At 41.9% G+C, this 27,803-nt stretch overlaps 1 protein-coding gene across 8 annotated transcripts in view; it reads left to right on the top strand.

Moving 5' to 3' along the window:
- sox5 (SRY-box transcription factor 5) overlaps positions 1 to 27,803 on the top strand; it is a 208,223-nt gene that overhangs the window by 16,465 nt on the left and 163,955 nt on the right. For 7 of the 8 annotated variants that reach the window (XM_041030245.1, XM_041030249.1, XM_041030242.1 and 4 more), the window contains exons 3-4: positions 7,902 to 7,949; positions 17,376 to 17,436. In XM_041030245.1, coding sequence (XP_040886179.1) covers positions 17,393 to 17,436 — 44 coding nt within the window. In that variant the 5' untranslated portion in view covers positions 7,902 to 7,949; positions 17,376 to 17,392. Of the gene's footprint in view, positions 1 to 7,901; positions 7,950 to 17,375; positions 17,476 to 27,803 lie in introns of all 8 variants that reach the window. The other variant, XM_041030248.1, reaches the window with a different exon arrangement.

The following is a 27,803-nucleotide window of genomic DNA, read 5'->3' as shown; positions in this document are numbered from 1 at the left end:
AACCTGTCACACACAGACACACACACACGCACGCACACAGAAAGCCCCTCCTCTCCTGTCACCGGTATAGAGAGTTACGTCTCTGCAACTGAATAAAGCACTAACAGAAGGATCTGAAAGTGTGTTTGTAATAATGACCCATATTGTGTACAGCATGACATCGCCCCTTCGTTGTACTCTTTTTGTTTTGCGTGACAGAATCGGAGCAGACAGTCTTAGCATTGTGTTTTCTCAGACGGGCCCCCGTTGTCTCTGTCTTAATTTATGTTTTGCTGTGGCTGAGTCTGACTGTGGTGTTATATGACCGTCCGCTATCCTGCCCTATATAAGGACAAAACTACTGGACTGGGCTGAGCTGAGCTGTGCTGGGCTAATGAATTGCAGTCTCTCCACAACTGCAAGTACCTCAAACCAGAGAACATCCTTCCTACACCTCTTGCTTGTCCTAAGCTTTGCCTTTGCATTTCATCTTTGCGTGATCATTTTAGGTTGATGGAATTGGTATTGACACGCTGCTTTGGCTGCACTGCTTTGGTGATTCACTATTTCATTCATTGTCATTCTTATAAACGTGTGTTGTTTTTTGTCTAAATATTAGGTACCTGCTGCCAACAACTTTTATCTTTTCAAATAGTTTGATCATGTGTTTGATTTTCTGCACTGGACCTGCAGGAATTTTGGTACAGGAGGGGTTATATACCACCAGAGTCTTAAGTATTGTACACTGTGGGCCACAAATGGAGCTCAGTGTTTGTCATTGATTATAGTGCCTGTTACTGAGAGATTTTGGCCTGACGGTGGCATAAGATAACAGCTCAGGGGTGGTCTCCAGACTCATTAGAAATCATTATTTAGAGAAAATTAGTTTCTAATCTTTCCAGAAATTATGAAGATATATTACTCTGGACCAAAGTTTAAGAGAGATTGTAAGAAAAACCAACTGCTTTCACCATAAGCAGTTTGAAAACACATTAATGATCTTCTATGGAGTTAACTGTCTTAGGTTTTTATTTGTGTTTGTGTTGTGCTGATCTTTGGCTGGAGCTCTTTCCCTTCCACCCCTGCTTGTGACACCAGGTTTGGTGGAGAGCGAACAGGATTGGACTTGGCAAGTCAAGTGGGGCTGCTTGAAACCCCAGCTGAGTTTTTGGATGAGTTTGGATAACAGTCCTATCAACACACACACACACACACACACACATCTGTACTGTAGCTGCTCTCTGTGCTAAGTGCTAATTAGCAGAACAAAGCATCTGTTGTTCTTTTTAAACACGACAGTTAAATATTTCATCTATCCGTCTGTCTGTACCGATCCTCAGCTCCGCTGGAGGAGCAAGAGGAGGCGAGCTGACAGCACACAGACACACACACATACACATTTGCTGTAAATGTACACATGCATGCACACAAATGAATGTACAAGGCAGCATACACAGAAATAGACATGCTGGGACACACACACACATGCCGCCTGCGCTCTTATGTGAGCTGACAGCAGCATCAGCGTAATGTGCCATATTAAAGTGAACAGGACCTTTACTATAAACACCATCTCCCTTAGAGAGAGAGCTGGAGGCAGAGAGCTGGAGGTTTGGTCTGAGAGAGACAAGGCCAATGGCTAAGTGCTTATTACCCTGCCTCCCCTGACATTTACAAATATGTGTTCTTTGTTCTTCCACTGTCTGAGGTAGGGAAGAGGGGGCGATAAAGAGAAAGAGAGAAAGATCACAACCTGGAGAGAAAGGAAAGGTTAAGTGAGTCAAATGATTTGAGATAGGAAAAAGACATATCTGATGCTCCGTCTGTCTCTCTCCCACCCTCGTCTTTTTCCTCTTCGTCTCCCCTCCTCTTCCTCCCTCCATCTCTGTCTCTCATGGCTTGAAGGAGAAGTGTGGGAGCAGAGCGCTCTCGTCTTGTTAAACGGCTGGCAGATGACAGAAAAATTAGAGGGAATTCGCTCTTGACAGGTTGTTGTGTGTGTGTGTGTGCGCGTTTCTTGTTTTTCTTCCCCCTTTTTTTTCTGCTTCAAATGTTTTTTGGCGGTTTGTTTTCAGTCAAGCTGTCTCTGAAGCACAATGAGTGCAACTGGTGCACGGGCGCACACATACACATACTAAGAATCGTACACATGCACAAAAAAAAAAAAAAAAAAACACGCATGTGCAGTTTTTTTTTTCTTTTTTTTTGTGTGTGTTCTCATAGGAGACGGATCTGATTTTGTGTTCTCAGATTGGTGGCAATGGGAGGAGGGAGAGGAGCCGTTTGCTCACAAAGACGTCTTCCCCTTTGCTAATTATCGAGACAGGCTTTGATTGCCTGTTTGGAAACAGTTTTTCAAACAGCTGTAATGACGATGATTAGGTGGCGCTGCAAATTCCGTGCAGGCAGGGGGAGGAGTGCGCAGTCGGCCCATCCAAACATCTCGCCACCTTGTGCTTATGTGAAGGTGTGTGTTTTTCGCAGTCGTATGTCATTTTGTAAAATTATTTTTACATTACAGTGCAGGCGTCTTCTGTGCGCCTTTCTCCTCGTCTGTTTTGTAAGGTGTCGTTATTTGAGCAGACAAAGTTGCCTTCAGGTTCTAACCACCACCCTTTGAAACAGTGGATGTGCTAAAATTGTTATTTGCGTGCTTTTTAAGGCAAACAGTATTACACCTTTGTTCCTCCTTTACTGGTGGTCTGTAACTACTGGAGACATTTCGCTGTTGCTGTAGGAAACAAACAAGAAAAGAAAAGCATCACTCACAGACGCACGCTGAGTGATGTTAATGTTAGAAGCATTTAAATAAAAGTTGTTCCAAAACCACATCTGTTCTAAGCAGTTGCATCTAACAGATATTTTAATTATCAATTAATCTGCAGATATTTTTTCTGAAAGATATCAGAAAGCAGTGAAACATACTCATCAGATTTTGTCGAGCTGACGTCTTCAAATTGCTTGTTTTGTGCAGCCAACAGTCCTAAATCTAACCTAAAGATATTCAATTTACAGTGATGTAAAAGAGTGATCAACACCAGATCCATCACGTTAGAAGCTGGAAACCAAGAAAGTTTTGTTTTCTGGACATTAGGCCTCCAACTATGTTGCATCAACATGATGGTGCAACATGACTTTATTTTTTGGAGATTTTTATGGCAAAAAGGTTGAAACTATTCACACAGATGGTGGAGTCACTGAAGGGCAATGATGTGTCTCCTCTTCAGTACAGCCAAAGGAAAAACAAAGGGGAAGCCAAGGAGGGTGCTGATGCTTGAAACCATATGGAGCTTCACTGTCATTGGTCTTTTCTGTTATGATTCCTCCACGTCGGTTGTTCTAAATGATCAAATCACGCGGCAGTTTTAACTGGCTGTAGAAGGAATGCGATAGTTTACTGCTAAGGTTTATATGGACAGCGTTCACCTGGAGGAACCCAAGCTGTCTGACCCTCATTAGAGCGGGGAAGCATTTGAAATGAGCACCAAACAGCCACGCAGAGTGGCAGCCAGCTCCTCATTAGAAAGAGAGACAGAAACAAAGAGAGACGGAGAGAGAGAGAGAGAGGGGGGGGGGTTTGATTTGATTACTTCTGCCTGGGTAGACAATGCAGTTCAAGTGATGAGAAGTCTTATTTGTTTCTCTTTGTTTGTGTGTGCAACAGCATGTATGCACGTGTGTTAATGTGTATGTGTTGCTGTTGAAGAGAGAGGCCATTCATGTTAAGTGGGCTCCAGAGACTTTGTGTGTGGTTGTCTGTGTGTGTTTGTAAGAGAGAGAGGGAGTCTACAGTATGACTGTGTGTTGTGTTAGTACACACACACACACACACACAACATGAGTCAGCATGTTTTAGTGTGTGTCTGTATCTTAAAACCTGAACGATCTTGCGGTTTAGGTCTGGCCTTGTCATTGATGTGGATGAATCAATCGATTTAAGGTTCAAGTACTGAGAGAAAAAGAGGAGTAAACACACAGCCTTAATCTGTGACTGTCTATGTGTGTGTCAGCAGTGTGCATTTTCTTGTCCTGTTCATTTTTTGACAATTTTCCAGTGCAGCTTAGATATATTAGTTTTTACTTTGGAGTACTTTTAAAGTACTAGTCTCACTTTTATAGCAATAAAGTGATTTCACTGAGCTGGAGGTCTATAACTTGGAATCTGTTTTTATTGACTGCTTGTTCCATTAGCTAATTAAAAGGAAAACATTTACAAGTGTAATGATTAGCTGATGAATTGATTAGTTGACAGACAGAAAATTAATTGGATGCTAATTATGATAATCAAATAACCATTATCGTCATTTTCCAATCGGTAATATCGAACTTTATCTTGTTTCAACTCAGTTTGGAAGATTCACTGATTTCCATATGTGGTAGTAAATTGAAAATCTTTGGGCTTCTGACAGTTGGTCGGACAAAGCAGACTCATGAAGATGTCACCTTTGTCCCTAGGAAAATAGAACTGCTGGTGGATTCAATTTTTATAATCTTAAGAGCAGTATACGATCAGGATGTGATGAGGCTGATGGATTGGTGAATATCAGTCTGCCAGAGTTCACAAAGTTTTCCATAAAAATAAAAATAAAAATGAATAGCAGCCAAATAAATGTCACTTTCTGCCATAACTGTTTAAACAGACTGTGTAAACTTAAGTTCGAAAACAAGTATAATACAGTAACACAATTTGTAGACTTTATGCTGTTAGCTGACATTTTGCCAGCCGAGCGCTTTCTTTAGAGCCTTGTCTGTGCCAGTTGACATGAAGCCCATGTCTTCACTTTGCGCTGAGATTGTTTCTGTGATGAAAAATTACAACTTGAAAAGACACTTCAAGACAGCTAATTGAATAACCCTCAAAAGAAATATATAGTGATATGTGGGAAGATGATCTGTTTTATCTGATGATGACTTGACACGTGGGGATAGAAATGTTTGTTTAGTAGTCAAATACAGCAACAGTATGAATCTCTCTGTTCCTTTAAACAAATGTCTAATGGTAAATGTCTCCTCGTGATGTTGAAGTTTCTGTCAGAAACAGTTTCCTCAGATAAAACTGTCATGAAAGTAATATAATTATTTTAATTCTGTGGGAACACAGCAGTCAAACAGTGTGGGCGGGACTGCTGCATGCTTCTTCCGGGGTTTTCTGATGAACTCTCTGTAGCCAGCACTCTTCCCACTCTTCCTCTCTCTCTCTCTCTCTCTCTGTGCAGCTCTGTTATCTATTTCTGTCCATGCTAACTACCCATCGCTTGTTCTTTTAACTGTAAACCGCTTGCTGGGGATTCTACCAGAAATGTAAATCACATCACTTCCTGTGCAACAGAGGACTTTTCTTCATGACACTGCATGTTTGGAACAGCGAATGTAAGCTCTTTCATGAACTGGATATGTCAGTCAACGATAAACGGTTGCAAAACTGACATCAGTGTTCTCACTGTGACGATGCAGCCAGGGGGCACAGCTGCTGTTTTGGCCTACAGGAATTTATGAGCATCCACACACCCGCAGCAAACGCACACTTAAGATAAAGCAGGAAAACACACAAATGTAACTCACACGGAATACTAAGGTATAAATTCATAGGTAAAGCATGCACGGCTGTCTATTGAACACAAACATGTGTTACACCTGGGATTAGCTAGATGTTTGTGAGATCAAATGTTGTCCACCATCCCCCACCCTACTTCCTATTATCTCTAATGTGGAGAATAATCCTCTTGTGGAATTAATCTCCTTTAAATAGCGTTTGTTAACATGCTGAGATAGAATTAAAGCTCTTGTTCCACTTCTGGATGTGATGTACATGTGTGTTTGTGTCCTGCTTGTTTGTGTTTGTTTGTGTGTGCGTGTGAGAGAGAGAGAGACAGGGAAAAGAAATATATGTGCAGTTTAGGTAGTTTAGGTATTTCTACCCGAAAAAAATATATTTTGGGGGAGAAATTTGCCCATTAAGTGATTAAAACAAACCACAAAACTGGTCCCTTGAATTTTGGAATGACAGTCATGTTAAACCGTAGACATCTGTTAACATTTGAATCAGTTTGATGCATTTAATCTTCGTGAGGTTGATCTAATGTAGCTGACTTTGTCCCAGAGCTTTGATTCCCAGCCTGAGCCTGATAGGGCACAACAGGTCCAGTTAGTTCAGGCTTTTATTTCTCTTAATTATCTTTGGCTTTTGTCAGATGTGGTTTGACTTTATTCTCTTCATTTTTTTTTCCTTACACCAAAGTGCACGGAACAATAGTGGCATTTTTTTTTTTCAATTATAAACTGTAGCTACAGTGAGCTATTATTAATTACAGCTTTGAGAAGCACCATTTGAATATGCCTCATTGTCTGCTTTGGCTGAGTACTGAAATCAGCACCGCGCAGCAGCCACTGGATTTGTCCGGGCACAGTTCTGCTGTGCTCTCAGAAGCGTTTTGGATGGAATTATTATGTGCTTAAAATAGACTTGAAGCCTAAGAAGTCCCTTTGGCTCACAGTTACACATGTATCATGACCAGTATAGACAGCAGCACTGATTAAAATGAAAGCAGCTCTGTATATTCAGACAGACGTCAGGTACAACATTCTCTGATATGCTCAGATAGTTTCAATTTAAAAGTTCCTGCCTGTAAATGATGAGCAGAAAAAACATGATACATCACTATTACTCCATAGATTAGATTGCCACTTTGCTCCAGACTGAAACATCTCAACTACTATTGGATGGAGTGACATGAATTTTGGTGCAGATAGTCATGGTCCTCAGAGGATGTCTCCCACTGACTTTTGTGATTCCCTGACTTTTCCAGTAGCACCATCAGCAGGTCGTTGTTTTCATTTATCTAATAAAATACCTTGTAGATGGATTGATTAACATGCTAACACACTGATGATGAATGTTAGCATGCTCACCTCACAAAATTACACAATTAAATGTCTTCATTGTATTTGGCATAGAAAACTAAGTTGTTGTTGTTGCTGTTTATGCTAATTTGCTTGGCTGACAGTCAGGTGGGTTCTGGTCTGATTGTCTGCAGTGATAAGTTCAACAGTTGAACCAGCTGAGCTGTCTTGGTGTGAGCCAGCAGAGCCATAATGCAGTCCTTGTCTGTCTTCAGAGGGCAGACCGGGACACTGACCCACGCAACCCTTTGAAAATGATTTTTTTTCTCCCCCTAATGTCGTCGGTTTACTTGGTACATTTAATCACATTAAAACATTAAGCAGCACATCTGGTACGTATGTCCTCTCAGACTTCTTCAGACAGCGGGTTTGTGTTGGAGCCGAATACGTAGTGAGAGAGCGCGACAACATGCCAAACGTGTCTTTGTCGTCGTCTGTCTCTCTCTCAGACAGAGGTAAGAGAGACAGAGAGAAAGGAAAAGAGAGATAGACAGGAAGAAGGAGAGCTGTAATTTAGCTGGCTGACAGAGGAAGTGAGATCTCTTGGGGGTGTGTGAGTGTGACAGTCTAAATGAATAGAGACATCAGTGAGTGTGTGTGTTTGTGTGGACATGAGGAGGGATCTGTGCTTGGTGTGTTTCACTCGCCCTGTCAAATCCAAGACAGCCTTAAGTGTTTTTATCAACCCTCCTCCTCCTCTGTTTCTCCCTGTCACGGCTCTGTGTGGAACAGTGTGTGTGTCCATGTGTGTGTCGTCATTGCAGAGTGGGAAATGTTCAACAGGTAGGTGGTCGGAGCAGAGTGTACCTCTCCTTGCCTTGTTGATGTTTACCTTCCCATTTCACATCTGTTCCGCAGGGTTGCCAGATCTGTTGATTCAGTTCTTTTAAGAGGTCAAACAGATATAAAAAAATTATATTGATGACATTGACTTTTTTTTTGGAAGAAAATAAAGTTGTGATGTTTTTCTTAACCTGTTGAAATCAAGACACACCTGTTTTTTTTTTCTTTTTATCCAATAGAAACAAGAGACTGGACCAGAGGAGAAGAGTGAGAACATGAGACAACAGGTAGCTGAGACCCTTGTCCTTTGTACAGGTGCAGAAAATAGCAGCAACTAGAGGTAGAAATTACACATTACTTTGTTTATTCTAGTTGTTTTTTCAGATCAGAGATTTGTGGCCACTGTGGAGATTTTTTTCCTTCTTAGTTATTTTCTAAATTGATCACACGTTTTGTTTCTAAAATTTTAAACTGCAGAGTACTGGTAGCCGTAGCTGTATGGAGTAGATAAGTAAAGCATTATAGAACTGAAATACTCAAGTGAAGTACAAGTACCTCAAGATTGTACTTGAAGTACAGTTTTGTACTTGTACTTCTGAAGAGTGGCCATGTTAATTCTGACTTCACTTCCTCTACATATTGTCCTCTTTTCTCCCTTCCTGTCCTTGTCCACTTTACCAAAAGCAGAAACTGTGGAAGTTGCTGCACAAAATAACACATAGCTCTCAGTGCCTGGGTCAAAAGGGCAAATCTGCGATGGATCCCAGCCTCCACAAATCCATAGTTCATGCTCTCTTAGTGCACAGAGCTCTCACTGAACCCTGGAGTAAGTGTGTGTGTGTGCGTGCGTGCGTGCACGGGTCTGTGTGTGTTTGTGTGTGTGTGTGTGTCAGCCCACAGGTGTCAAAAACAAACTCAAATACAAACAGTAAATCTAGTGAGTACAAACAAGCGCTTCCCACAATTGACCTCCTCTATGGTGAGTGTCTAGTTTAAATCAAAGACAGACTGGAGCTGGAGAGCTGACTCCAGTGGCAAATTGATTGCTCCACACTGTAACTGTTAAAAGAACATGTCAAGCTTTTATTTCACTGTTACCATACACATGGCTTTGAAATAATATTTGCCTGTGTTTGTGCATTTGCGTGTGTAACGTGTCGATGCAGACAAGTTAACTCTAAGTCGGTCTGTTGGTGCATAGTGCAAATTTCTGAGGTTTTAATCTAACTCTTGTAAACAAATGAAGACATTACACCAGCATTCCCCACATTTCTACATCGCTGCAGTTCACATCGGGCATTGTATGTGACCGTTTGCAGTTTGGATGAAAATTTCACTTGTTTAATGAAGAAATGGAGAATTCTAAATCAATGAATTAGCAAACAGGACCCACAGTTTGTCCCATATTTCACACATTGCTTCATTGAAAATGAATAAACATACCTTAATTATTAAAGATTTTTTTTTTTCTTTCTGTATTTCTTTAGTTTGATTTGGGCACATGAAATCTCCTGGTTTATTGCGTAAAATAAGCAGATTTCAGCAACTTGTGTCATGTTCTGGGGTCTGTGTGTGTTGGAAAAAGGCATCACAAGACCACTGGTGTGAATGTGACTTTGTCTTTGTTTCTGTGACATTCTTTGCCATTTCTCAGAAGCGTAACTTTAGCAAAAATAATATTTTGATGTCTTGTCTTAAATTCCTTCCTCTTCTTTTCAAGGCTTTTCTTTTTGACATGTCCCTTTTTGCTTCCCTTTTCTTCTGAAAGAGGGTTCTCATTCTTAACATCTTTTATTTTAGGACAGCCGAGCAGAGAGCGGTGATGGGGTGATAGGTGTGGGTAGTGTGATTTTTATAGTGCTTTTAACTACCTCTTTTACATTGGTCTCATAAATGACCACTTTTTACCAGTGGACCAAACCATTGAATCCTCTCAATAACATTTTTACATTCTCATACATTTGAGAGCTTAGAGAAATTTTTGCTAGTCAACATTTTTATATTTGGACATATAGTAGTGATTCTGTAAAAAAAAACAAAAGGAAAACAGACATAAAAGTAAAGATTTAATACGGGTGAAATGATTCCCACGCTTATTTTCTTTAATCAATTACCCTTAATTTATCTCCTGATTGTATTAACTGAGTAAATATATGTGACATTTATACGGGAGCTATTTTTGTGCAATAGCTTTCAGGCATTTCTGACTCAAGACAAACACTGCTGTGCAATCTAGAGATTTTCTGCTCCTCATATTTAGGAATAAAAAAAGTGCATTCAGCTTTTAACCAGTAAGTCCGTTAACCATGATCTGCCCCCCCCACCTCTCATGAGGCCAGGACCTCAGTTAGACGTGAGTAAGCTGTCCAGTGTGCACTTGTTTTGAAGTGGTCGCAGAGCTTTTCGCCTGTACAAAGGCTTTTGTTTGGTCTGGACATCAAGAGGTTTTCAGGAGGGTTTCATCAGACAGATGGTTAAACACACCATGAATGCGGTGGTTGGTGGTAGTACTCTGGTATTATGAGAAGGATGGTCCCGGTCCACAGTTCTGTGCTGACTCACATCTGAAGCTGATTTAAAGAGCCAAAAGAGCCATCACTTGAGATATTACTTAAAATTAAATATTGATTAGACTGAACCGTCTTAAGCTGCAATACAGAATAACACTTTATTATCCCTCCATTTATTTATTGGTCATTTAACATTAAAGCAAGACTGTATGATTTTTTGCTGAACAGCAGACATAAATAACAATTATGGCTTAATAAAAAGCAAATGACTTTTATTATCACAAAGTTTGTGAACTGTCTGCATTAGCAAAATTGACCTAAAGCCTGCTAACACTAGCAGCCATTAACTGCTAGTTATACCAGAACAAGTCAGTTAACGGAATGAGAGTGCATTTAGTTAGTAATTCAACTATTCATTTAAAAGAGGAAGGACATGTTATTTCTTCTCTTAAATGTTACCTAGCCTGTCTTTAAAGTAGTTAATGCACTGCAACATCATGCCCATAGTCACAACAACAAACATTGTCAAGTCTTAAGGCTTTTAGAGAGTAATAGTAGTTGTTTATGATCTGAAAAAGTTTTCTATAAGGAGGTAAATATCCCTGCGTAGCAAACTGAGACAGGCTGCTTCATAACTTTTTGGTTACCTCTCTTGTTTGCCCTGTAACCAGTAAAGCATGGATGCCTCTCTGTTATGGGAATAAACTGCATGGTATAAAGTCATGTAACTATTATCTAACCCTATCGCCAGACATGAATGTCAGTTCTGCGAAATCACACACTTTGTTCAATACCACAGTTTTTTTTTTTTTTTTTTTATTCTCACTTTCTAGAATATCTGTGCATGAAATCTATGATATGGTTTAAAGAAAGACCATTGTTACGGCAAATAAATCATGGGTGCTGTATGGTTAAGGTTACGCAACCGAAAGACCTGTTGCGTAAAGATTGTGGTCACAGTTAATAAAAAGAGGAACAATACAACAATTGCAGGTTTTTGACGTGACACGAACTGCAGTGTCCAGGACAGTTATCACATGGCTCCCGTCTCTACATCAGCCTATGAGTGTCACTATTTCTCACAGCTATAAACATTTCTTATTCTTCTTACACACGTATTATGAATCAGTTGTTTTTAATCATACACTGGCCTTTACTGCTACATAAAGGGAATTCTACTTCCTGCAATTCTGAAAATTGTCCAAAATGGACCAAATTCATGGGGATACTGGGGTGGAATTGTGAGGCTGCAGATTACATTTAAAAGATGAAATTAGGAAAAGATTTCAGCCTGTGTTTGGAGTCACAGTCCTCAGCAGGCTTTGTGAAAAGTGTTATTTCTAATAGGATGTACAGTCATTGACCACTGTTGTTGTATTTAATGGCTGTGTGGCTGTTTAATAAAGGCAACACACTGTAGCCAGAGTAAAGGGCGAGAATAAAATGGTGAAATTGAGACCAGTAAACTTTGTCCTGAAGCTGTGTTAGTGTGTGTGCTACCTCTTTACCTTTGGGTATTCAGCGTTGGAATTATATGACCTTGGTTTAGCACCACAAACAAATCTACTGGGAAGGTGTATTCTTTCAAAGGTCTAACACACTGTAGCCGTTTTCTACAAACTTCAGCTTGAATTGACCAGATAATGGAATAGAACAGAATGTCAATGAATATCTGATTAGCTTCCCTTCTTGCCCTCAAATAACTATGTAGTATGAATGCACAAAAGCAAAAATGGCCTTGCTGTCAAACTGCTTTATATTGCATAGACAGTTGCGATGTGGTGTAACATGTTCCTTTTTAAGTCCAGTAGCTTCTGACACATTTGCACCACACATACATGCTAACTAAGAAATGTCTTTGGGTGTGTCTGCTTTCAGTAAGTGGTTGTTCACACTGTCTTTGTGTGTTCGGTTATGGTTAGGGTCCATTTGATAGTTGTGATAATGCTCGCGCAAACACCAAGGCTGGAGTAAGAACCACAAGTGTGCACATCCAGAGAGCAGGGGGAAAAAAAAAAGCATCACCACAAAATAAGTGAGTGCTGTTTCCTTCTGTACATGATGACTCCCCTAGCCAAAAAAAAGAAAAGAAAAAAGAAAAAAAAAGAAAAACACCGAAATGATGCAACTGTTTGCTGCAGGACACCAGTTCATTCATCCAGCCTGCTCCTGTTAGCCAGATGACGCAGACATTTGGGATGAATCAGCTGTTCGGCAGACAGATCTGATCTCAGACTAGTTATCAACCCTCCTACATGTGGCGCACTTGAATTATATCTAACCAAGACTGATCCCAGATCTGAGCCAGAAGGGGTCGGAGTGCTCCTAAACAGGAAGTGGATGAGATCAAATGAACGAATCAGATTGTGGTGTGGGGAGACTAAACATCATCACCCCACAGGAAGGAAGTAGCTATGTCTAAATTACACGGACTACCATGACTGTGTGTGTGTGTGTCTGTGTGTGTGTGCGTGTGTGTGAGTGAGTGAGACCAGCGTTTACATCCCACACCCAAATATTTACCTCTGTGCAACTGCCACCCTCTAACACAAAGCTATGATTAGGCAGAGAGGAGTGTGTATCATGTGTGTTTGTCTGGCGGCCTACAAACTGTGTGTATGTTTGAATCTGTGAGTGTACTGTATATGCATGTATATGTCTCTGTCTGCATGTCTGAGTGTGTCTGTGTGTGTGTGTGTGTGTGGAGGGGTAGGATTGGAGGTCCTACAGGGACCACCTTGGTGAACAATGGCTCTTTTATTCCACTGGAGTGTTTGACTGGACTCTGTGTCTCAACAACTACACACACACACACGCACATGAGCGTGCAGCCAGACAGGAAACACTCATATCCATACATGCACACACAGCAGCTTCACACAAACGTGTGCGCATTAATTCACAAACTCTATGGGGGTATCCACCGGGGTCAGTTTTCGCTTAGACCAGACGTGTGTGTTTTTCTGCGTGTGTGTGTAGTAAGCCAGGTAATTTGGCCCACTGGTCTGCAGCTTCAGACGGTGTGGAATGTGGAAGCGGTGGTTGGTTACACTTTTGGTTTGAGGGGGCAGAGACAAAGGAAACAACTGGAAGGATATTTTGTTGTAGGCGAAAGTTGGAGAGAAGTCTTATCTGCCTCGTGTGAGGATTATTTTATGTGTTAAAGTCGTCATTAAAAATGAATGTATCACCCTTTAGGACCATTTTGACCAAGACCACACCCAAGAAAATTACATACAGAACAGTAACATTGTATAGTCAAAGCTGCTGTGTGTCCATTTGTGTCTTTATCTTTCAAATTAAAAGTTCAGAAAAAGGCTTCAAATGATAGAGGTCAAATTCGTTCTGTCTTCGACACGTTTCCCACAGTGTGAGCTCATTGTTACTGAGGCAGTGTGACCTGTGAACCTGCGTGTTGTGCGGCACGTCCCTCTGTCCGCCTATCTGTTGCCTGAAACAGATAATGACTATAGGTTTGCCATCTGCAACTGGCCCAATCCCTCTTCTTGATTGCTTTGAGCCCCAAATGACCAGATGTTTCATCACTATTATGGCATTAGAGCTGAGCTCAATAGGCAGATGTGTGTCTCTCTCTGATTGTTGTCATGATAGAGAATAGTCTGATTACCTCCCCTGATTAGGCCAATGGGCCGATAATCCTCCCACAGCCGCTACAGATCCAGTGTGTCAGCTCTGCCCTGCACCTCTGAGAATGGGAGCAGGTTATACAACTAAAACACACACACACACACACACACACACACACACACACACACACACACACACACACACACACACACACACAGGTATACACAACAACAGCAAATGCACCAAAACAAAAGTACAAACACAGACAGAAGTTTGAAATTGTAGTAATATTGAAAAATGACATGCACAGGATACATACAGGTAAATGTGTGCTGCTTTTCCAGGTTGATAGTAACAGGTGGACACGCACGCATGCGTCCACACACACACACACACACACAGTAGTAGATTCGGGGCTGATGTCAGGGTTTATAACGTGAGCTCGGCCACTCATCCCAAATGTCTTGTTTATCTGATCCGTATTAAAGACCCAGTGACAATGGAACAGATGGGACTGCCTTTTGTCCTGCAAGTGCACATAGGGGACAGACACACACACACACTCATACATATATATATCCATGTAGGCTCTCTCTCTCTCTCTCTCTCTCTCTCTCTCTCTCTCTCTCTCTCTCCCCCATCTCTCCCCCATCTCTCAGTGGGCCATGTGAGTTGGTTTGAGGTTGTGTGATTGTGTTTAGCCAAGCAGAGTGATTGTGCTCTACAGGGGAGCCAGCCTGCTCTCACCACGCCAGACGGACAACGTAACGCACACACATTCACAGACAGACACACAAACACAGCCGCTGCAACTCCTGCACAATTTAAAACAATATATATATATATATATCCTTCACTATTTATGCCGTCAAATGTATCCATTTGACCTTAGGACATTTGTCAGTGGAATGATTGCAATTAGTTTACCTGCTATAAAAGTCCAGCTCTTATTGACTCGGTTTGGCTTACTGTTGTGTGGCTGACAGATGTTTTCTGTATTTATTTAATCAATGCTAAGGCCAATAGACGGTTCTGCATCACCTAAGTTACTGTAGCTAAAGCAGTGTGGTGCTGGAGTTATTTAACATCACAAGAAGTTGCATTCTCACACATCACAGCGTCCTTCTCTGTAGGAGGAAGTAAAACCTCCTGGCACTTCCAGGCTTCTGTATGTATGGTGTGTGTTATGAGCATCAAATGACAAGAGGTAGCTGCACAGTAGGTAGGTCATCGATTGAGTTTTGAATCCTTGTCCAGGTATTAACACTGAGCAGCTTAGTGTTAAGACCTGGACGGGATTCAAAATGCCATCAATGACCCATTGTGCTTGACCCACAGCTAATTTCTGTTTATATGTCTGACTGGAAAAAGTTACAGTACAACCGTCCGAGACAGCTGAAGCCTGTGTTTGGTCCTCCTTTGCTCTCAGTGGTGTGTGAAATGTAATGGATGCATTGTTCTCCAGGTGGGAGAGTGAGAGGACTTGAAGCTTTGCTGTGCCATCACTCCCTCAGGCCTGCCTCTGTGCACAAACGCTGCCCTGTCTTAGTGTCCGTATGTACATTAGCATGCAAATATGTTGAAGATGAAGGAACATGTAATACAACGTATGTGTGTTTTGGTTAAGTGTTCATTTTGTGCTGGTGTGTGTCTTCTAAACCATGTGTATTTGGGTGTACTGTACACATGCGTATGTGCTCTCAGGTTGTGTGTGTGTGTGTTGTTGTTGTTGGTTTTTTTTTGCTGGTGTGTGCCTAAGTGGCCATTGTGCAGACAGAGTGGAGAGACCAGCTAGCAGCATAAAGCCACCAGTCCAGCTCAGCGGCTCCACCAGCAGCCAGCCAGCCCCACTCGGCATGCACCTGGCGTCCCCTCACACACACCACCATTATTAATTGCTAATACATATTTATGTGGCACAAATTTGCCATTTGTTTATGCATAAAATTATCAATAGCGCAGGGCGCTTAGCCAGAGAAAACGGTGACCTTTTTAAAGAGTAATAAATGGAACTGTATTTGTGTGTGTGTGTGTGTGTGTGTGTGTGTGTGTGTGTCTGTGTGAGTGTGTTTATCTAATGGCTGATGTTTAAGAGGGAGGTATTGGGTTGGAACATAGGGAGGAGGGTGGCGGTTTTGTGACTGGATGTGGCAGAAAGGCAGCTGAGGCCTGCCAAGAGGAGATCCACTGATCTGGATGTTTACCCACAGTTTGTTTTTCACACAGGCAGTGAGCTGTCTTTGTCCTCGGCTTCATTAGCGCTGTCCACGTTCACAGTGTCTGTACTGAGTGTGCCCTTGAGTGTGTGTGTGTGTGTGTGTGTGAGGATGGATTTCGTGCATATGAGGATATCAGTGAGCATATTTTTCCATCTACAAATGTGCAGAAGTGTTTTCAAGTGCAAAGGAGTTGTAAGCATCTGAATCCCTCTGCATCTGAACCACTGAGGCCACACCCACTAACAATATACAACCAATACACATGAGACTCCACCCACTGTATATTAAAATGGATATTTATATTAAAACAGCTAATAGCTTAGCTTTTCTCAAACTGGCTGAGTTTGAAGAGACTGAATGTACCAGACTGGGATGAAATAGGACAAACTGGGCTGGACTACATTGGTCAGGACTGGCTTGTAGTAGCAGCTGTAGTTTCATATTTATCACACACAGATGAGACTGGTATTAATCTTCTCACTTAACTCTCAGCAAGAAAATGAATAAATGTATTTCACAGAATGTGGAACTACTACTTGAAGTGCCTGAAAACCCAGCTGGAGACAAGGTGCTGCCAACAAAAACAAAACATCGGGATGGAAAAAAAACAAAAAAACAAAAACTAGGTGCAGCACTTGCTCTGCATGGTTATGTTTTAATGGATAAATAGAGCTTCAATTTTCTACAGAGCAAGTGGTGTAGCTCCTTTTGTTCTCCTTCACAATGAATTGAACAATGAAAAGAAGCACAGCAACAAAACAAACAGACATTAACCAGTGTAATTTCCAAATCCGGCAGACAAGGACAAGTGTTTTAAACAGTTTCCTAAAAAAAAAAAACAGGAGTTCTGGTGTTGGACAGAATCCCTGGAGGAAATATTCATTCTGCTCTGCAGGTTTCACACAAAAGATGTTACAAGAAAGAACAATTATTTACTGTATGTGTTGTATTCACTTATTCAGTGTTGAGGTGAGTCTGTGGTTTTATAGCTAGATCTTCCTCTTTACACTTTGCTTCCTCTCCTAATGTCGTTCTACCTTTGTCACTTCTCGGTTCTTTTTCTTTTTATTCCTCGTTCCCATCTGTAAGAGTTGCCGTCTCTCTGTTTTCTCTGTCTTTGTCTCCTCTTATAGTAACTGATTTTCCAGTTGTTTGTTCTCTCCTCTCTGCTTTGCTCTCCACTCTCTCTCAGTCTCTCTGATGATCCTGCTCCACACGTCTTCTTTTTTTTTTTCTTCTTCTTTGCTCTTTTCTCTCTCCACTGTAATATCTCTAGTGGTTTTCTCATCTTTGTGTGTGTGTGCGCGTGTGCAGATATGTCACAGTGTTATTGTCGACCTGGCTGTCTCTCTGAGTCTGAAATCCAGCTAAATCTCTCTCTGTTTCTCTTTACCAGGGTTGGCCGTCACTCTGATGGGTTTCCACTTCACAGCAGAGCCACCTCTCCAGGACTTCTTGTAGGTCAGCTGCTGTTTTCATACCACACACGTTTTAAAGTAAGGCGCACAAACACACACTGAACTGTGTTGAGTGACACTGTCACTCCCTTGCTCATGCTCTCTCTCTAACACACACACACACACACAGACACTTTCCCTCTCACTGTAACCCAGCTTTCATGTGGCCTTCATGAGGTCACTCGCAGGGCTCAAGTCAGTTTCCATGACTACACAGTCAGCATCCAGCCAATCGGCATTCTCAGCTGGCCTCTGTGGGGCCAGTGGGCAGAAAGCAAGCATCATATCTCTACATCTGACATGGAGCGTATAGGGGGAGCAGGGTGTTCGTGTTTGTGATTGTGTGTGTATGTGTGTGTGTGTGTGTGTGTGTGTGTGTGTGTGTGTGTGTGTGTGTGTGTGTGAAGGAGGGGGATTAGTGCAGGGGCCGTTCATGTGCCTTGCGAGGTACATTAACAACATTTTTTATTTTTAAAACTGAAAGAAAACAAGAACAGGGATCCCTGAAGTGGTCAAATTAGGTGAAAACTGCATTTGAACTTCCGTATTTTTATTTATAAAAAGCATAAAGAGAGAGGAGAGAGGAATATGAGAAAGAGGAAGAAGGGAAATCTTAACGTGCTAGGCTGAAACTCTTCTCTCCATAAATAAATAGAAAATGCAACAGGGCACCACTCAAAACATGCCAGGAAACTCACTGAGAAACAGAATTCACAAAAACACTGCAGGAAACTCCATGGGACCTAAGACTGACAACTTAAATATAGAAGCAGATAAAAACTGAACAAAAGCCCCTCATTGATCATGACCTGGGACAGTGTACTATATCAGGACAGCTGTGTTTGAACAAGGATTGACTTGGAGGGGGTCAGATGGGCCCAGCAGGGGGCTCCATCCAAGGGACAGAACTAAAATAATTGAATTAAACAGTCATATGGATCAAAAACAGGATGATCAAGTATAATTTTTTATTTCATTAGGATTTAATTGTGCCATTGACAGATATTTAAATTTTTTGTTGAAGTTTTATTTGATTAATTAAATGAAATAATTCATCTGTGTCTGTGACAAAACTACATTACTTTAAAACTTGCGTCGCAAGTGGGATTTGAACGAAGGCCACGTCAGCTGTCTGCTTGACCGGGTGAGTTAAGTTCTGGGTTTTTTTTTTTCAACTGCCACACCTGAGCTGGCCACTAAGCAGAGAATGTTAAACCTGCCAGCACACGAACTGATGATGGATACGGTCGCACGATAGAACAGCTCACCCGACGTGCTTGAGTGCAACCTGCAACAACATCAAGCAGTTGCTGGAGTGCTACTGCATGATGAAGTCAGGTGCTGCACATGTGACACACACACACTCTGGACCCAGGCGACATCACAGACACTGAGAATGTAGTAAAGCTCCTCACACCTCTGAGAAAAGCAACCACTGTGTTGTGCGATGAGTCCTGACCCACAATCTCTCTCAGTTGTGCCCCTCGAGGCAGCAAAACAAGTTTCTGTCAGAAAGCGCTGCGTTGGATCCCTGGTTCCAGCGCTTAGAGCAGCTAAGTTAAAAGCAACACAGAAGGAGCGGTGTCGGGCAGCCCCACACATACAGCAGGTGATGGCCTGAGCCTGGTGAGGGCCTGCCACACATAGCACATAGTGCTGAGGAGGAACAATCTCCTCCTTCCAAAAAAGACAGCACTCAGAGAACTCCTCTGGGATTCTTTCACCTACTTTCTGTGCAGTTGTAGTAGGTAAAAAAAAAAACGCTGGATGTTCCTGTTCCAGTCTGTGACTGACTGTCTGAGTTGACTTGTTTTTGGCACTTTAAAATATATGCCTAGGTAGGTAGGTATTAGCTAAGGGGTGTCAGTGTTTTCTGCACAAGATCCAGCAGCTGCAATTATTTAGCATTATTTTACTTTACTATTTTTAGTTAATTTTATACAAAGACTTACTGATGCATTGTTTTTCTTTCATATCATTCATCGCCAAAGACAGTCCATGCCAGTTTTTTTTTTGCACATGCTTAGGTCATGACTGAGAAAGAAAGCAGACGAAATGATTTTATATGAATAAAAAAAATGCTGTACACATCAATTTATTATTTAATAAAGGACATTTGGGGGGGTTGGGGGTTAAACTAGTGTGTGACCTGGGACACACAGGGGAGCACAGGATGCGTGAGAAGTCCAAAAAGGTAGAGGAACAGAGGAGCGGCATATGGAGAGTAGGGAGAGTGGGATTGTTTGTTTCAGAAATGAAAGCCAGGGGAGACGGGGACAGCAAAGAACAGCTGAGACAAAAGAGACATATGGAGTGTAAAACTCTTGAAACACCAAACCTATTTTGTGTGTCTGCAATGAAATACCTCTGTGGTCAAGCATCCCTCTGTGACTTTTTGAGGATGTTGCAAACACACATGTAAAATTGTGATATTTAAGGCTTTAGGCTGATGATGGCAGAGAGGAAAAGTTGTCAGACAGACAGACAGGTAAGCTGACAGAGTGTCAGACAGTGAGGTGTGAGTTAGGTCAGTTTAGTTGGGACATATGGCTCCGGCCAGCCCAGAGACTCGGTACTGAGGGACCACAAGGACAGAATAAAAGAGGAAAGGACCCACATGCCATCTGGACAAGGGACAAAGAGTGGGAGATAGCAAGAGTAGTGTGTGTGTGAGTGTGTTTGTGTGTATGACAGAGAGAGAGAGTGAAGGCAAGTACAGCCCAGTAACAATGCCAGGCCAGCACTGGTCTCACTCCCTGGCCTGCTGAGACACACACACACACACACACACACACACACACACACACACACACAGAGTAGCAGACAATCACCCATACAAAAAAAAAAATAAACACGTACACATGCACATTCTTACAGGACACACATAAACTTTCAAATGCAAACAAATGCATACAAGCACATTTACAGGAGACACACACACACAAACAGTACACACACAAACAGTACACACACACACACAAACAGACTGAAACAGACTCTATGTCACTGCTGTCTCTTCATCTGCCAGAGCGGCCATCCAGAAAGCCCTGTCCACAGATCAGATTGTGTGTGTGTGCGCGTGTGTGTGCGTGTGCAAATGTTGGTGTGCTCTTTCTGCTTTCTGTCAGATACCACTGGAGTGGTATGCTTCACAGGGCATTCTATTGTCTGACATATGGGTTTTGCTCATCTGCTCTGTCCAGGAAACAAGGCCAAGCGGGCAGCCTCAGAATGGAGCCCATGGGTTTGATGCATTTTCCATCAAGTCCAGTTGCCTTTAATGTTAGCCGAGTGAAACTGGGGTACTGTCGGAGCTCCGCTAATGGGGTCACCGGCCCCCAGTGCCGGGTCACTTTGTTGTGTGCTGGTTTCCTGTACAACTTCTGGGTCAGCGGCAGAGGTTGGGAGAGCATGTTGTCACCACAGGTCAACGTAACAGACACACTTTCTGTGAATAGCTCACCTATGTGCTTTTACCCCTAAACTGCAGTCTGTGGTTTCCATTCGTTTCAGTGCAGCATGGAAGTTAATCTGGAAGGACTTGAAACTTTCTTGAGAAAGATCCACTGAATGAAGAATATGACACAATGATGAATGGCAGGCAGTTAAAATGAATTAAAAAGTGGTGTATACCTATGAATGCATGTGCCTGATATTCAGTGACTTATCTTTAGGGAAATAGATGAAATCGTGTGACCAGTGGAGCCATATACAGTTCACTCCCACCAGAACTTACTGGTTTCAAAGATGTGGGGCATTGGCCCCCACCTGGGTGCTTTCTGTTCCTAATGTGTGTGTGTGATACGGAGTGGGTGGGTTGGCGTGTTTACAGGCATGTGGGTGCTGAGGAGCTGATGGCATAAACAGATAAAGCCGTGATGGAGGATGTACGCTCTTTTGTTTGAGTTTAAGAGACAAACGGCTGTCCGAAATACACACGCAAGCATGGATGCACACATACACACACCACCCCCACTCTGCAGTGTATATACACTGCACGTCAGGTTGTAAGTGCTTTGTAACAAAGGGTGAGTTTATCCCTGGTCTTCACTGTAAATACAATGGTGAGTAATGCTAAGAAGACTGTCCTGTGGTCACTGCAGCCATGCACAACTGAGAGATAGTGAGTGAGACTGGGGTGGTGGTGGTGGTGGTGGTGGTGGTGGTGGTGGGGCATAGTATTTTATAAGGACTCTCTTGCCTGGGGCCTACTTTTAAAGGTGCTGTGTGTAGCATTTTGTGTTTCTCAAAATTAAAACCACATTTCCCATAAATCTGTTGCTTTCCCCTCCCTGGCGCCGCTCCATGCTCAGTTGTTTAAAGGAAAAAAAAGAAGAGGAAGAGCAAGGATAAGGGCTTTGATAACAGACTTTGTTAATTATCAAGTAACTTTCAGCATATATTCGAACACACAGCTGATACTGTACAGTCTGAACAGAGGAACTGGAATTAAGTTCTGTAATTCTTGAGAAATGACTGGTTCCTCTTGACAGTAATCCAGCTGATTTCCTGTGCATTGTGACTCAGTGAAACTCTCTGTATTGATGCAAAATAGTTTTTGATATTATTCGGTTTTATCAGTCTGGCACCCTGTGGAGTTTTCTTGTAAACAAACATGTTGAAATCATTCACTTCCTCAACAAGTTTGAAACCGTATTCTAATGCGGTCTTCTTCTTCACTGTCTTTGTTGGTGGATAGCAATGCTTCTCCGGGCCTTACCTCCACCGACTGTCCATCAGTGGAACAACATGCCGTCATCAGTAGGTTAAAATCATACAAGCAGATGACCCACTTGTAAAAACACTGCTTGATGATGCTTCTAGTCGTCAGAAACTCCACAGGGTACTTTTAAATGTGGAAGGGCAGTGTACGACCAGGCTTCTCAGCTAAGTTCTCATTTCTTCATGCTGTTCTAGCTCCTAATAGTAAAGATAAATTCTCTTTTGGGCTCAGAACATGTGGAGCCGGTCAAGGTTCAGTGTTTAAAGACTCTCCAGTGATTTGATGTGAAGCTTGTTGACACTGGACAAGGACGATCTTTGAAACCATTCTGGCTTAAACATCTGAAACCTCTGACAACATGACTGAAATAAAGCTATTGTTATTGTGGCAAGCTGTCTCTATACGGTCAACCCCCCCCCCCCCCCCCCCCCAAACATACACACACACACATATAGACATACACACACAGCTCAGCAGTGGGAGCACATCATCTGTCACCCAGGGCCCAGGCGGAGGGGCGACAGATTGTCCTCGCGGTGTTCCTTCAGGTCCCATTGCTCCAAACACACACACACGCATGCACACACGCACACACACACACACACACACTCACACACAAACAATCTGTCCACTGACATACTGTTCTCATAGTATTCCCTCACAGTGCGGGAAGGGAGGTTTCACTGCCTTTATCTCAGAGGAGCATTAATACAACACATAATGATTCACAGCAGTTCTACATGAGGACACAGAGGTGTGTGACTGTAGTGCTGTGGCGTGTGTTTTTTTTTATTTACATAGCCAGAATACACACACCTTATTACACGCAAATTTATCAGTTTGTATGGCTTTAATACTTGACGCTTTGTTCTTGGATGTTAGAAAAAAGTGGAATTACGTGCTGATGAGGAGGAATGTTTGACACACACACACAGAGCGAGGGGTGTTACAGTTAAAGATTAACCACATACGTGCAGATCAAATGCGTGTTCGCTACGCAGAACAAATGAATCTCACATCAATGGCTTTTTGCAGCTATATGATATGGTATAGAGTGGAGATCAAAACGCCAGCGTGACATATTTAACTGTCACAAAACAGCCACATCAATTAAACATCAAGAGCATGCATTCTATAGCCTCACCCAGTGATAATCAAGGGTCTTTTTAGTACCAAAGTGCTGCTCAGTAAACGGCAGGCCTTTAAAGATCATCATCCATAAACATTACCTGGCTTTGTTCTTCGCTCTCAGGGAAACCGCACAGACGTACACGCCTTCCTTTCTCTTTTTCCTATCGCTCTTTCCTGTGTTCTACCTGCTTCTCCTCCACTTCACCACCCCCACCCCCTTGCGCCAACCCCACCTGTGTACAAATGTGTGTGTGTGTGCAAAAAGCTAGGACTCTCATAGATGGTCTGAGCTTACACCTTAATGTGCTTTCTCTTCCTCCGTGGAATTCTCCCGCCTTGAAGAGAAAGAAAAAGTGAGGTAGAGAACAGAGGCGAAGGAGAGAGAGACAGCGAGCAGGTAGTTTTAATCCCCCCTCTCCTCCTCCTCCTTCCCTTCCTCTCTGGGTGCCTGGGTTATGGCCAATTAGGCCTATTAGCAACAACAAAACACAAGAAAACACAACAAAACCCGGTCGGCAGGCAGGCAGGTAGTTAACGGTGGGAGGAATTGTGATCTCTCCCTCCGACAGAACAAAGAAAACGCTCTCCAGAGTGCCGGAGAAAGAATTTATACCTCCCGGTGTTCTCAATTCTACAATTAAACTCTTTACTGCAATTTCCCGTCGGTTGGAGTCTCCAAAGGGACTTTTCAGTGCACCACAGTGATTTTTACACCTGCAAAGTGGTGTGTTATGTAATTAACCAAGTTTGAGACAATTGCTCAGAACTGCAGAGAAGCTGCAACTTTGCAGCTTGCAAACAACACTTTATTAAGTCCTGTGATGCATGTGGCGATGCCATGTTGACCTAATTAATTATCAGTTTATTTTAGCTATCTGGCTCGCTAGGTCATCAGCTGCCTGCATATCTTAAATAGAGCGCATTTAGCTACTTTGTAGGGCTTTGAATGGCAGCCAAAGGGAGACCAGACCTTGTTGGTTATGTTCCAGAGAGAAATAAGGAAGCCTAATTTAAAATCATATTTCTATTTGTAGTAATGGAAGTCACTAAAAATTGAGCCAGAGAACACAACCTTGCTTAAAGGGGAAGTCTGCAGACTTTATACATGGAACTTTGATTTGGTCCCAATGATGTTGGCGTGTTCTGTAGTATGAGTATACTTGTACAGTGTCATATAGAACCAGCAGTGAGCAGATACTGTACCTGTGTTGTTTTCTCAGACATATCACAGTCATATACAATGCTGAAACTTATTCCGGCTCATTAAATGCTAAAGTTGCTCCTTCACAATACATCAGCATTGCAGCAGCCCGTGCAGTTTCCCACACTAAGAGTCAAGAAGCTGTGTTACATAACTGTCAGTGGCAGCCAAAGATAATCACTGGAGATTAAAACCACAGCAAAAGTGTGCGTGAAATTTTCACAAGTATCCGACTGAATTTGGCTCCTGCAGACGTGGCAGGCAGGTGTGATATGACTTTGCCTTTTTTTTTTCTTCAAAAAAGAAAGACAAAGTGATTTTCCACCTATGAGGCTGCGGGGAGATTTAATGATTAGGGCGACATGGGATGGCTGAAAGGATTAAATCCCAAAGATTTATATTCTACATCTCTCTTTGTCTGCTCAGTCTCTCTCCTTCCCCCCTTCCTCCGTCTGTGTGTCTCTCTCTCTGTCAGTCTCTTAAGAACCCCTTACTCCACGCTCAGATTAAATGCTCCATGCTCTGTATAAAATCCATTAACTCAACATGCCGATACACAACCATCACCCAGATGGGAGCTGAGTGTGTATTGTGTGAGCCTCATGTTGAGGCGGAGGGAGATGCAATCAAATAGAGATGTGCAGAACAAAACTGGCGGTGGGTGGAGGGAGAGAGGGAGGGATGGAGGGATGGAGGGAGTAGGCAGGGAGGTAAACTAAATGTGACATCTCATATTTGACTTTTCACTTCCCATTTAGCTGACACGTCCAAGATAAGTGGAGGAAAGATTACTGGTCTCATTCTGTTAGACAAAGGCCTGTGTGTGTGAGTGCATCTGTTGTTTCAGGCATGTAAATTTTATATTTTCTTTTATATGACTGATGATAAATAAGCAGGTCAGAGTTCAGTCTATATATTTTTGTGAGCATATAATAGAGTTTCATTTGCACATCCATGAAATTTCTTAGATTTACAGTGTACCATTTTGTATCATATTTCATATTGAGCATGGCTCTTTTTTTTTTTTACAGGTTTTAAAGGAAAATTAAAGTTTCATAAAACTTGAGGCTTATTTTCATGGTTCAGTCAACATTCTTTTTGGTAATGATAATATTATACCCACCAAGTTTGCTCCTCTGGAAATTTAAAGAAAGAAACAATAGCACATGATAAAATTAGAAACTCTTCGTTGTAAACATCAGTCACAAGTCAGTCAGACTCCTTGTTTAAACTTTGACCCACCAAACTCACTGTAGTTGTATCCTCACATCCCCTTCCTGCAATGACTGACATTTCACTTGCACTCACTTTTGGTTTTAGCCCCAGATAAAGTGGTTTAGATAAAATGGCTAAACTGTTTCCCTTCTGACAAGCTGTCTGATGGTCTGAACTTTGCTCTGTGCCATGTTTACAAGTATCAGCAATTACTTTGTCACTCATGATGGCCAGAACTACAAAAGTAAAATTACAAAAACTCAAATACCGATTTATCCTTCTATTATGTTCTTCATGATATTTGATGTTATTGCTACAGGGTGTGTTCAGTAAATAGCTTGGACCATATAGCTGTCAATTATACTACATTAGCCACCATGCTCTTTCTTTAATTGTAAAAAAAAAAAAAGAGCATTGTATACCATGGCAGTATCAATATGTATTAAAACATAGCCAGTCCATTAAAAAAATAACACATTGTAGATAATACGACACTATTTACCTATAGAATGTGAAAAGGCTCATATTCAAGAGTGTGTGTGTGTGTGTGTGTGTAGGTGTGTGTAGGTGTGTGGGGCTGCCACAAACGCAGGTGCCCACTGAAGCAAACAAGAGAGGCAGCAGTAATCTTCATCTCCAGTTACACACTGGGAACACCTCTGCTGTGTGTTCATACGTATGTACACAGTCGCACGTTTTTATAACCTTCGTGTGTGACTGTTTGACTGTGTTTGTGTGCGCATACTGTATGTGTGTGCGTGTGTGTATCCCCCGCAAGGCCCTGGGGTTACAGGCAGCTTGGTGACGGTGCAGATGGGATAACATATGACATGTGAGTGACTGAGTTAGTGTGTGTATGCGTGTGTGTGTATGTGAGTGTTTGTGTGTGTGCCTCTCAGTCCATCTGGGCTCCCCCCTGATCAGCCGGGGCTCCCTCTGCTCTCTGTGGCCCACTGGGGAGCCGGCGGGACGAGGGAGAGAGCAGCGATGCTTGCCTACCTTCAGCCTCTCTCACCTCCACCAACTCTTACTGCACCGTATCTTTATAAAAAACGATGTTATGAATATCAATATCACATATTTTTTAAATACTTAATTGCAGTGTTTTGATTTGAACTCCAATAAAACCTCACTCAAATTATATAACACCAAGTATAAAATAACTGAACAGACTGAATGACGTAATTCTGTAGAAGTAGCACGTGCAGCCATGACTAAAATGATCATGGATAAAAAGTATTTTACTTCAGTTTTTCGTCTTATATAAACATCCAGACTATTTATAAATCAAGCATCCTATATCAATTGATCAATCAATCGATACTGATTTGCTTTAAGTTACAGTTTACAATTTTTTTCTTAACATCACAAATTACCTTCATATAATAATTAATAAACTAATGAATGACAGATGAATAATGCCAAACTGATCATGTTTATCAACATTGTGGAGAAATATTTTTTGATCAACATTAGTAAATAATGAATTAATAGTAAATGTATCTGTAAAATGTCAACTGTTAACATATTCCATTTGTTTTCCCTGCAGTATCTATTCTTGGCAGCTTAACTTCATGTTAATCTGGACGATAAAAACATTTTTAGGGTTATCTTCAGGCAACTCAAGGCACATGGGTTAAGGTTAGGGGAAAGATGATGTTCTTGGTTAAATATTCTGAGAAGTCAAAAGTTGCTTGAAGCATGAGACAGGACATGTTTACTTCTTTGATATGGAACCAAAACTACAATGTTCCCTTAAAGGGGAACTCAACTCCCAACCGATTTTACAAAATAACGCCTGTTTACAGATGCACTACTGCACATGTGACAAAAGTTGTTTAAAGGATTTTCTGGCTCCAGATGGAGCTGCGCATAGTCTGATAAACTGCCTCAAGTAATGTCATTTGAGGCAGTGCTTCACATCCGTTGTCAGTGTTTGTGTTGAACTGTTGATAATGTCAGTGCTGGGGTTAGACAAGGCTGCATTGATTTTGATTATTTACAGAAGTGCAATGTTAAATCTGCTCACTACTCTTTTATTCTCAACCGAGTTGCTTTAGTGGTCTAAACCTAACCACACTCAGGATGAAAGCTGTG

The sequence above is a fragment of the Toxotes jaculatrix genome, chromosome 22 (genome assembly GCF_017976425.1).
Source record: "Toxotes jaculatrix isolate fToxJac2 chromosome 22, fToxJac2.pri, whole genome shotgun sequence".
Classification (NCBI taxonomy): domain Eukaryota; kingdom Metazoa; phylum Chordata; class Actinopteri; family Toxotidae; genus Toxotes; species Toxotes jaculatrix.
The sequence above is the reverse complement of the archived record's forward strand: the minus strand, read 5'-3'. Positions and strand labels throughout refer to the sequence as shown.